The sequence below is a fragment of the Chaetura pelagica genome, unplaced genomic scaffold (assembly GCF_000747805.2).
Source record: "Chaetura pelagica isolate M959 unplaced genomic scaffold, ChaPel_1.0 scaffold405, whole genome shotgun sequence".
NCBI lineage: Eukaryota > Metazoa > Chordata > Aves > Apodiformes > Apodidae > Chaetura > Chaetura pelagica.
The window spans coordinates 2390424-2402609 of record NW_009953489.1 but is presented as its reverse complement, the minus strand read 5'-3'; the positions used below and the strand labels follow the sequence as shown (position 1 = coordinate 2402609).

General features: G+C 38.0%; 2 protein-coding genes across 2 annotated transcripts in view; one reads left to right on the top strand and one right to left on the bottom strand.

The window, feature by feature from the left end:
- Positions 1-251, bottom strand: part of C5 (complement component 5) — a 27066-nt gene extending 26815 nt beyond the window's left edge. The window contains exon 1 of the mRNA XM_009998942.1: positions 213-251. Within this exon, the coding sequence (XP_009997244.1) occupies positions 213-251 (39 nt within the window). The remainder of the gene's footprint in view (positions 1-212) is intronic.
- A 618-nt stretch (positions 252-869) lies between these two features.
- The window catches only part of CNTRL (centriolin), a 29969-nt gene continuing 18652 nt past the window's right edge, over positions 870-12186 (top strand). The window contains 10 exon segments of the mRNA XM_009998941.1: positions 870-1083; positions 1519-1652; positions 2047-2177; positions 3586-3727; positions 5589-5775; positions 5873-6066; positions 8327-8446; positions 9292-9517; positions 9980-10089; positions 10579-10773. Of these exon segments, the coding sequence (XP_009997243.1) occupies positions 870-1083; positions 1519-1652; positions 2047-2177; positions 3586-3727; positions 5589-5775; positions 5873-6066; positions 8327-8446; positions 9292-9517; positions 9980-10089; positions 10579-10773 (1653 nt within the window).

The following is a 12186-nucleotide window of genomic DNA, read 5'->3' as shown; positions in this document are numbered from 1 at the left end:
TCCTTCTTCTGAAACAGCCAGGAAAAAAAAAAAATCAGTTTTGATGAAACAAATCTGCTGGAGACACAATCACTCATTTAGCTCCAAGTTCCCTTAAAAGCATTAATTTCTGTCTTACAGAATGTCTTTAAATGTGCCTTTTGTTTCCTGGGTCTAGATTTTAGTACAAATCAGTCCCTTGAAGATATTCCCCCAAGGGCTTTCCCGCTCACCCTGTGCCTGATTCCTGCTCCACTTCCAGAGAAACGCATCCCTCGCTGGCAGAAGGTGCTGGGAACGTTCTGGGGATTTCCCAGGCAGTCAAGGAATAACTTGTGAGCAGAAAGGGCAACGCTGAAGGAATGGCAGAGCTACACATTTTAATTATTTTTTTTTCTCTGTTGCTTATTTTTTTCCTTTTATTTTTCTTGTGTCTGCTCTTCTAGCTGCAAAGTGGGTGATTTCTAGCTTTGGTATTAACAACTCTCCTCTCTATCTCTGTCCTCTGCCAACTGTGTTAGCCTGAGCTGAGAGTCTCTCCAGACTTGACAGACTTTGTGAACCATAAATTCCAGGACATTTACCAAGTCGAGTTACAAAACAGAAAGCAGCTCACATAACTTCTGGTGTTGTGCAGTAGAATGGTGTGACTAAACAGGTGTACCTTTCCTCCAAAGATGTGTTAGCCCATGAAAACTGGAAGCTGTCACCTATTGGCAAATTTGTTTAAATGTGCTTTTTTGGCACCATATCATTGCTGGAAATACTTTCTTATGCTAAAAAGACAATTTCATTAGCATGCAAGCCATTAAGATTTAGACTTGTGTACAGACTGATGTTTATTTCTGTTCTTCCAGATATTGGTCATATGATATTCTGACCTTTTGGCAATGAAGAAAGGCTCTGTAAAAAAAGCATTATATAGGAAAACACCTTCTCGAACACCAAGTCCAATGTCTCCTGCCAGCTCAAGTACCAGATCTCCATCTCCTTTTAGCCAACAGACATCTCCATCTCCTTGCAAGAGCACAGACCAGAAACACCAACAACTTGATAATACTGTGGAAAATGTAGAAGCTGCTTTTGAGGATAAGTTTCATAAAGGTATTGTATAAATAACTGCTCCTATGAAAGTACAGAGAAGAGCATAAAAAGCCAGTGTTCTGGGGGCTGCAAGAGGAAGGGTTTGTGATCAGTTGGAAAGAACCCTGAAAAATTTGTTTTCATCTTCTGGGCTCAAAGGTGGAAATACTAGTAATGAAAGCAGTGTGGAATAGTGAGACTTGTATTCCTTGCACTCCATGCTGGTGGGAGGACTGGCACAGGGAGGTCATCCTGTGCCTTTTCCAGAAGGCCGTACCTGCTCACTCCAACAGGTCATTTCCTCTAAATGCTGCTGGTGGGCTCTTTCTTCTCATCCCCTGTGGGTGGGAGGGGGGAGAATTTTCAATGTTTTTGCTGTATTCAGTGTGACATAAGAGACTAATACAAAAGTTGCCAATTCTTTCACTGTTGAAGGTAGTTTCTCTTTCATTTCAGATGAAAACGGTGTCAGTCCAGGAGTGAGGTACATTACTGAAGCCCTTATCAAAGGTCTGTCAAAACAGGAAAATTTGGCATGGATCAGCTCACTGAATCTTTCTTCCCCAAGAGATGGGGACAAGAAATTTAAGGTGAGATATTGAAAATAACTGGTAATTAAAGTAAAAATTTAATTTTTATTTATTTTTTAGTAAAATCGATCCAGTTGTGTAATTTTTAAATTTTTCTTACTTTTGGGTTGTGCTGGGTTTTTATGGTTTGGGGTTTGTTTTTTTTCTCTTTTGTGTAGATAGGACTGGTTCACTGTAAACTTATAATCTAGTTTTTCTGATCCAATACTATAGAAGATTGCACCCAAAGCAGGGTTTTAGAATGCAACAGTGAAACTGTGATTAATAAAATGTTAGAATACTTTGTAGTTTTAAATGAATAGGTGGTTGTTAAAAATAGAAACACGCCTTACTGTTAAAAAAAGTAAAAATTAATAAAGCTGCAATGCTAATGGATTAATTTTTTGTTCTATAGTACATAGAAAACTTGGAAAAGTGCTCTAGACTAGAGACACTAAACCTTAGTAACAACCAAATAGAGAAGATTGAGAAGTTGGATAAACTGGTGAAGCTGCGTGAACTCAATTTGTCTTGCAATAAAATCAGGTAAGCAGAAACACTTCATGGTTTTGGTAATCCCAGATACAATAAAGCTGACACTCTCTTACTGTTCTGGTGAGTTCTTTCATAGGTGTGAACAGTTAAGGTGAAATTCCCATCAGTGTATCTTTAGACTAACAGACTCTGGTGAGATCTTCTTAAAAAGCACAAGCTCTTGAGTATTGGAAGGATAAATGTTTCTTGGAGGTGCTATTAGGGTACCATGGCTGCAGTTAAACTTGTTTTCCTAGGAAACCAAGCCAGAAATGCAAGCTTCCAGATACCATAATGAGAAGAGTATAGCAACCTAATTAAATGCATTAAAAACCAATTAAATTTTTACTGCACAGGTAGCACAAGAAGTTTTCTTTCAGAAGAGGAAGATGAATGGGCTTGATCAGGCAGGCCATAAACCCAGGAAATTGCATTTTCTCTTCCACTGTTTTTGAGAGGCTGGTATCTTTTCTGAGCAGTATAAAAATGTTGAAGGTGAATGGTTCATGCAATATAAAAAAAAATAAAATCTCTGTTTCCTTGAATTTTTTTTTTTAATGAATTACAATCTTTACATGAGACTGACTTTGCAGTAGAGCTACTGCAATTGCAGTAGAGAAGTTAACAACAGGAAGTAAGCAAGACACTAGCATTTCTACACTTGAATTCCCACAACTTCCTCTTTCAACACGAATTGGAAAGGTCAGAGTAGCTTTTAGTTACTGCTCTATCTTTTTAGACTTCAGCTTGCTGAAAAGAAAGCACATGCTACTGTATTTTTTAAAACACGTGTATTTAGATAAATGCCCAAGTGAACTAAAACCTCTTATATTTTCCTTGTTAGTTATACATTGTTTTAATGAAAACACTATAGTGCAGTTCTGCACACTGTCACTTGACAGCTGATTCTTCCTTTTTATGGAAAGATGTATGTAGATGTGGTGCTTAGAGACCTGGTGTACTTGGTAGTGCTGGATTGGTGGCTGGACTTGATGATCTTGAGGGTCTTTTCCAATATCGATCATTCTATGATACTATGGAAAAAAAAGAATAATCTTTATTTGTGTTCATCTGTGTCCTGCTTCTCAGGAGGGAGTAAAGGAACAAAATTTCCATGTTAAAGTGCAATTACCACACATTAAAATAATTTTAATATTAAAATTAGGAGATGTAAAAGTAAAGGTTATGCCACAGGGAGCAACCAAGTCTTGCTGTGAAATTGTTATCTTTGTCTTTATGTAGTACATGGAAGTAACCTGGTGTAATTTAATTAGAATTGTGTGTATATGACAATAAAAAACTGTTTTTGCTAACTTCTTGCATAATAATTGAGACAGATTTGGCTGTAGTTTACCCATAATGCCTCGGTAACACTTTAAATTTGCTGTTCTTCATGGTAAGTTGTTTTTCTTATTTTCAGTAAAATTGAAGGCATAGAACATATGCAGAATCTACAAAAGCTGAACCTTGCAGGGAATGAGATTGAACATATTCCTGTGTGGGTGGGGAAGAAACTGAGATCCCTGCGCATCCTTAATTTGAAGCAGAACAAAGTGTCATCAGTAAGTGATTATAGTCTCAAGCAATAATTGTTCAGAATCTTTTCATGAAGTGAACTGGTACATTTACATTGATTGACTGAGTGTCTTTTCACAAAGTCTGTTTTGAAATACAGCTATTGTGAGCCTAGTAAAGTTGTTTATTAGCAAAATTCTTTTGTGCCAGGTATTCAAAGCATAGATCTATATTAGGTTGTTTAGGAAAGTGCAGGTTTTTGCCTGCTGAAAAAATAGCACATGCTACTGTATTTTTTAAAACACGTGTATTTAGATAAATGCCCAAGTGAACTAAAACCTCTTATATTTTCCTTGTTAGTTATACATTGTTTTAATGAAAACACTATAGTGCAGTTCTGCACACTGTCACTTGACAGCTGATTCTTCCTTTTTATGGAAAGATGTATGTAGATGTGGTGCTTAGAGACCTGGTGTACTTGGTAGTGCTGGATTGGTGGCTGGACTTGATGATCTTGAGGGTCTTTTCCAATATCGATCATTCTATGATACTATGGAAAAAAAAAGAATAATCTTTATTTGTGTTCATCTGTGTCCTGCAACATTCTCAGGAGTAAAGGAACAAAATTTCCATGTTAAAGTGCAATTACCACACATTAAAATAATTTTAATATTAAAATTAGGAGATGTAAAAGTAAAGGTTATGCCACAGGGAGCAACCAAGTCTTGCTGTGAAATTGTTATCTTTGTCTTTATGTAGTACATGGAAGTAACCTGGTGTAATTTAATTAGAATTGTGTGTATATGACAATAAAAAACTGTTTTTGCTAACTTCTTGCATAATAATTGAGACAGATTTGGCTGTAGTTTACCCATAATGCCTCGGTAACACTTTAAATTTGCTGTGCTTCATGGTAAGTTGTTTTTCTTATTTTCAGTAAAATTGAAGGCATAGAACATATGCAGAATCTACAAAAGCTGAACCTTGCAGGGAATGAGATTGAACATATTCCTGTGTGGGTGGGGAAGAAACTGAGATCCCTGCGCATCCTTAATTTGAAGCAGAACAAAGTGTCATCAGTAAGTGATTATAGTCTCAAGCAATAATTGTTCAGAATCTTTTCATGAAGTGAACTGGTACATTTACATTGATTGACTGAGTGTCTTTTCACAAAGTCTGTTTTGAAATACAGCTATTGTGAGCCTAGTAAAGTTGTTTATTAGCAAAATTCTTTTGTGCCAGGTATTCAAAGCATAGATCTATATTAGGTTGTTTAGGAAAGTGCAGGTTTTTGAAAACTTAGGAAAAACTTGGTGAAAATGTGAAGACTTTTGTGTGTTGTTGGTGGTGTCCTTTACGATTTATGGTTTTGGAGACCTTTAAATTACCTATTTTCTTACATTCTGTATTTAGGACATGACTAGATTTACTTCTGTAGTCCAGGTTAATTTCCATGTTTTGCAGCTACAAAAGGATGCCTATGATAAGAAATAATTCAATACAATTCCTGGAGGAGTCATGCTACTTATGGGGAGACATGAACCAACTTTGTTTGAGTACTCATGATCAAAGTTCCCTTTTCTTAAAAGTTCAGGGGAATGGAAGGTTTTATATATATATATATATCTCCACAGGCCTTGTTATCTTGAAATTTCCAAGTTTCCAAGAAATTTGCCCTCTTTGCAGTGGTATTTTGTAATAGTAGAAACAATTTGATTTTAGGACTGTAGTTATAGTGCTGTGGTTTTTGGTAGGTCTTTAGAGGTTGCACTTTAGCATAAATGATGAAACAGATCCTTTGAGATGGACCTAACAGAAAATATTCTATGCAATCAGAAATGCAGTAAGGGGGGTTGAATTGTTCTTGGAAGGATGTCTTAATCATTGTCCCATGTGTCTTTGTTTTAGCTCCACGATATAGCTAAACTAAAGCCCCTGCAGGATCTGACCTCTCTGTTCCTCAGTGGTAACCCAGCTCTCAGTCTCCCTCACTACCGCTCCTACACCATATTCCACCTGAGAGCCCTGGAAAACCTGGATGGGCAGCCAGTGACAAGGCATGACAGGCAGGAAGCTCTGGAGAGGTTTAACTTGGGTAATATCAATACATTGGAACTATAATGAATGATGCCAAATTCAAATTTAGATGGAAAAGATTACTATTTGAATGTTCCTGTCACTTTGTTTTTCAGAAGAGATAGAAAAATTAGAGAGAGAGTTGGAAAACACAGAAAAGGAGATGGAGAACCTCAAACTCAAGCAGTCCAAAGTGCTTGAGCAGCTTCGACATCAAGATGAAGTCAACAAATCATTAAAAGAAAAGACTTTGCAACAGAAACAAAGCTATGAAGACCTACAAAGGGACGTGGACACCAAAAATGAATTGGTAAGATAATAGTGTGCACTAAGTAAATATTCAGAATACTTTTAATGTCAGAATGGAGTTGTCAGTGTACGAGTTCACGTGGCTGGAGATTTGTGTTTAAAATTGAGATGCAAAACTCAATGGGTACTTCAGAGACTGATTATTCCTTGGCCAGTAGTTCTCCAGTATTCTTTCTGTGCAAAAAGTAAGTATATTGAACCAGCACCAAGTGTCAGTCTCATAATTTATGGTTTATAGTAACTTACCTGTTTGTGTCTATTTTTTTTGTTTGTTTAAAATGTTGCTGAAAGGTCAGGTATTCCCTAGCTGCTAAATTGCTGATGTACTGAATTGCCCCCATTGTTCAGACTTCAGAGTGCTGCTGCAAAAAGGCAAAACATTAAATGTTCTTACAAGAGCAGGGTCTGCACACAAATTGTGTGTCAGTACTACCCCTTGATTGTTATTTTAGCCAATATCCATTAGTGTACTTGTATTTCTTTCACATCTTTCTGACAAGTATCTGTCAGTGGTAGCTGTAAAATGGAAGGTTTGTGCGGTGGCCCTGGAAAAGTCTTATTCACTGGAGAGAGCTTATAGCATCATAGAACATACTGAGTTGGAAGGGACCCATCAGGATCATTGAGTCCAACTCCTGTCCCTGTATAGGGCACCCCAAGTATCACCCATGTGCCTGAGAGCATCATCCAAACGCTTCTTGAACTCAGGCAGGCTTGGTGCTGTGACCACTGCTCTGGGGAGCTTGCTCCAGTGCTCAGCCACCCTCTGGATCAAAAGCCTTTTCCTGATATCCAACCTAAACCTCCCCTGATCCAGCTTCCTGCTATTTCCCTGAGTCCTGTCACTGGGCACAGGAGTGAATAGATCAGGACTTGCCCCATCTCTTCCCTTATGAGGAACTACAGACTGCAGTGAGGTCACCCCTCAGCCTCCTCCTCCAACCTGAAGAATCCAAGTGCCCTCAGCTGCTCCTCATAAGTTATCGTTTCCAGACCCTTCACCATCCTTATGGCTCTTCTCTGGACACTCTCCAATAGCTTTATGTCTTTTTTATATTGTGGTGCCAAAAAATGCATGAAGTGCTGATGAACTTCATGCATTTTAATATATGGCTTTATTCTTAGTTGTTAGATTTGTCCCAACGATTTTATCCTTCAGAACCTCAGTAGCTCATGTTTCTATAGCCATTTCTTCTGTGAGCACATACACTAGGCAGCAGGCTATTTCTAAAATGTAGTTTTCAGTATAGTGAGATTTAGCAGCATATATTCTGCAACTTCACCCACTCTTGCCCTTTGGATGACAAACTTTGCTTGCTTCTCTCTCCCTTTAGCTGGTGTGTTGGTTTGTTACAGCTCCCTTTCCGCAGAGCCTTTATTCCTCACTAAAGGTAGCCCCACTGTGCTCCTGGGTTGCATGGTTACTTTTATTTCTAGGATTTATTTGCATGTTTACTAAAGTATGAACATTTGTATGAAGTCTTCCAGTGAGCTTTATATTCATGCTGATTTTTGGATACAATTGTCTTGATTATTTTTTTTTCCTGTTTCTCTGAAACACTGTTAGTTTTTGTGTGACGTGTCAGTTTTTCAAGTCTTTCTGTGAGCCTTTTCTTCATTCCACTCTGTTCTATTTCTTTTCCTCCATTAGTCCTGCTTTCCACTGTGTGTTGGAGTTTTGCTGCATGTTCTCCCTCAGGTATCCACTGTGAAAAGTTGATTTAAAAAGAAATCACATGATGGACCTTTGTTTAAAAAAAAACAACAACAAACTTTAAATCCTAACTAGCACAAGGTTAAGCTAAAATGAGGTACATAGGCTCTATACACTTGGCAATTAAGATATGTTGTTCCTTTTACAGTGAGTGTTCCTAGTTCTCACTGCTCATTAGTAGCAGTAAATACATTTGTGATTTGGTATAGATTTTGCTAAAAGATTATACCCAAATTATTTTTTATACTAAGTTAGTGACAAATTTATTTTCGAACCTTTGCTGCATGGAAACTTAAAAGGCCTTTCATGTGATCGTGTGTGTTCTATTAATTGTGAGGCTCTTGTCTGCTCTTAGTTGTCACGATGTATCTTGTAATAATGTTGCACTTTGTGATATTCTTGTTCCAAAATGTACCATCTTAACTTTTCCTGGTGTCAGCTTCATTTCAGTATTAATGTCCCTGCCCTGCTCTTTGCTGAATTGAAATGTATGTGATAAAGATGACAATTGAATGAATGCAAGTTACTTTGTTTACTGATTTATTAGTTAAAGCAGAAGACAGTGGAGCTAACCCGAGCTTGCCAGAAGCAGTATGAACTGGAGCAGGAACTGGCCTTCTATAAGATTGATGCAAAATTTGAGCCATTAAATTATTTTGCATCAGAGGTAATACTTTTAAAATAATGGATCTTTTCAGTGCTGTTTCTCTTGCTCTTCAACGTGGAAAACAGAAAAAAATTATAGTTTTAATAGAATTCTAACAGATACTTCTTTATTGAGTTGCAAGATTTGAACTAAACTTAATCTGAGTGACATTGAATGTGTTAAATATTAGCACATTGTATATTACTATATTGTGTATATTAGTATACATACCTGTATGCATAGGTTTTAGCTAGGGAGAGTCAGTGAACAAACATTTTTGGTCTCATTATCCAAACAAATGATAGTCCTTTCTTCTGGCTTAATTTTGGAGGCCCTTTCACTTGGAGAAATTTCATGAGTCAGAATGTTCTTGAGTCAGACAGTGTTAGAACTTCTGTCCTTTTTCTGTGTGATTTTCTCCTAGTAGAGCTAACCTCTGTCATACTTGCAAAAGAAATTTAGAGATGCCTGAATGAAAGGAGTCTGTACAAGAAAGCTAAAGCTCAGTAATCATTAATTAAGAATGATTTAAGTTGTGTTTCAGTAAAGTTTAAGTACAACATGTAATAGACTCAGTAAAAATCTGTTACTATTAAGTGTAAAATATTAAGAAAAATTCCTTCAGTTAAATATCCATTTGTGTTACCCATCTGAAATAAACTGATCATACCCCAGCTAGGTTTGGTTTTAATTGTTATAAAATAACAAGAATGTTTAAGGCCAGAGAAGTCATGTGTAATCTGTTTTCTTCTCATTTCAAGTTGGTTTTCCTTTATATGCTTGTTAAGAGAGTTAAATGTATATTTTGAGTTGACTGCAGCCATACTTCTGAGACAGATAAAGATATGTTGCTTGAAACATTTCAGGATGTTGAACTTGATAATGTACCTGGTGAAAGCCCATACATTGGCAAGGCCAGATATAAAAGGAATATGTTTATAAGAGAAGGTTACATTGCTAACAAAGCTCAGCATGTGGAAATTGGAAAACTGCGACTAGATGAAAATGACTTCTGTAGGAAACCCCAGGTGGAATTGCAGCTCCAAACTCTAGATGAACTACTAGAGGGTAAAGAAAAGGAGATTAATTCAGGTAAAATCTTAATTTTTTTTATCAAATAAAAATTAAAATATCTATGGCAATCTAGTTTAGTCCACTGATTAAATGCTTGACACTTATTTGACATAACAATAGTGTGTCAAAGATTAAGTGCTGTAATTTCTAAAAACTGGACTTGATGCATTCTTGGGTCAAAACTGTTACGATTTCTTTTTGGTATTATTTTGAGAAAACTCAGGATAAAAGGATGAAATACTATTAAAGAAAGAATGCTAGGGAGGTTTCCTATTTGATACATAAATTTAATTGCATAAGACTCATTAAAAAAACTTTAGACATACCTTTGAGAAACCTGAATGCATTGGCTATGATCATCACTGTTGTAATAAAATGCATCCTGATTAATGTGTAAACAGAAAACATCAATGTTAGAGAGAATATTTATAATGTATTTTGTGGGATTTTGGCTCTTCTTGTTTGTTTGTTTGTCTGCAGCACAAAGAAGATTAGAAGAACTGCAAAGTGCAGTTGGAAATGCAGAGCAACAAGTTCTGAAAGTAACAGGGGAACTGCAACAACTGGAGGATGCTCTAGCTCGGAAAAAAGTATGCAAAGAAGTTGCTACATGAGTAGCAAGAGCAAGCATTCCAGGCAGAGTTCCTGTAGAAAATAGAACTGGTTTTCTGCCCAGTCTTTTTTAAAAGGGCAATTGTACATACGTAAATCCCTTTGTCATGCATCAGAACATCTTCCAGGTTTTAGGTGGCTTGTTTATAAATAAGCTGTCAGAGCAGCAGTGCAGTTAAGTGCATCTAAACACATTCCATGTGATGCTGCTGCTGCTGTTAACTTTCCACAGAAGGCTTTAGAAGAACATAGAGGTGTGAGTTCTGCAGTGGGTGGATGGTTAGAGGGTCACTGCATTACACTGCAGGAGACTTGGCTGGGAATTTGACCATTAAACAATGAATAGATCATTTTTAGGCAAGCTGTTAGGATAAACTAACAGTCTGATTTAACTTTCAAAAATGTTCTTTATCAGCTGTGTATTTCCAATTAAACTGTTTTACCCAAGGTCCTAATGCTGTCTCCAGGTATCAAAGGCCAACAAGGAGGGTCTTGAACAGCAGTTGAGTGAAAAGATACAAATCCTGCATCAGCTACGCAAGGAAGCTTTAGAACTGGAGAAACAGATAGAGAAACAGAAAAGAGAAATAGAGAAAAAACAGAAAGAGCTTGAAGACTTGCAGGCTTCCCTTGCTTCTGTAAATCCTGAAGATCCAAGACATGTAAGTAAAACTGAAATCTGAGGTTATGTACTGAGAAATGTGGTAAAGCCTGTTTGAACTGATGACCAGTTGTGCCTGTTTTGTGAATTGTATATTCTTTTGCTATTCATCAAATTTTTTAGCTGCTATCATTTGAAAAGCATACAACTCCTCACTGTTTAAAAAAAGAAAATCAAACAACTTTGGTAAAACACTCAGGCAACTAATTTTCAATTCATTTGCTGTACAGCACATTAAGAACAAGATCTTTACACTTTGAAAACCATTCTGTGCAGAGCCTTGCTGACAATTTCTGTGTAAGAAATCTTCAAAGTATCTCTTTGAAGAATCTGGGCTTAAAGATTTATAAAGGTCTGTAACTGCTTCAGGCCTATAGCTCAAGTCCTGCTTTGTCAGAGAGCTCTTGTGTTGGCACTAAAGTCTGTTTGGGAGAGGTGGGCCCAGAACAACTGCCTGGAGCAGGAAATGGGCTAGTTCTAATTCCAAAGGGATGTAGTCCTGCCTTTCTGGTGGGGACTAATGCCCTTTCTCTGCTGTCGTTGCTGTCAGAGTTGACAAGGTCTCAGAGGTCTGTGTTACAGGGCTGGGGCAAAGCATGAAGAGTTCTGGCTTGCTAGCCTCATTTTTTTGATCTCCAAGGAAGCAAGACTTTTGATTTCTGAGCTATTAACTGTGTTCTGGTACAGCAAAAGTTTGCAAAAAAAAATTAAAATAAAACGGAATTACTTTTTCAAGTAGCGTTTTTTAAAAAAGCTCATGTCTTTTTATAACGGAGAGCTCTTCAGTCCAGCTTGACGCATTTAAGTATGCAAAGAAAGACTGTTTGTGCTTGGCTCCTGGGTTTTTCCCCCAAGTATCTTTTCCCCCAGCAGCCAGGGGGTCGGACGGGCCGCGCCCGCCCCGCCGGCCGCTTCAAATCACAACACAGGAAGGGGTGGCCGGGCCAACCAACCCCGGGAGCGGGAGCCGGAGCCCGGCCCGGCCCCCTCCGGGCTGCGGGGCCTCCCCGAGCGGATGGGAGAGCCCGCTCAGCCGCTTCCCCAGCGGAAGATACCGGTTCTGTGGTCAGACGAACCCTAGAGCAGGGGTGGGGCGTTCTGCAAATGATACCGGAGGAAGAAAAGACAAAGGCGAAGCTGTAAGTGTGTGCGGGTCTTTGTGGCTTTCGGCAGCTGCAGCCAAGGGGCTCAGCTCCTCTGCCCGGGTCTTACTTGTTGAATTTCGCTTTTGAAAGCTGAGCAGCAGTTCGGCTTTAAGAAAGCAACAAGTTGAATTGTACTGTTGTGAATGTTAAGAACAACGTCGGGTTTAATGCAGTAAAAATACAGAACGCTGTGGTTTCACCTGTTGCTTTTGTTACAGGAGCAACTTTATCTGTGATTTTTCTGGGAACTTGTATTTGAAATTCCTGCT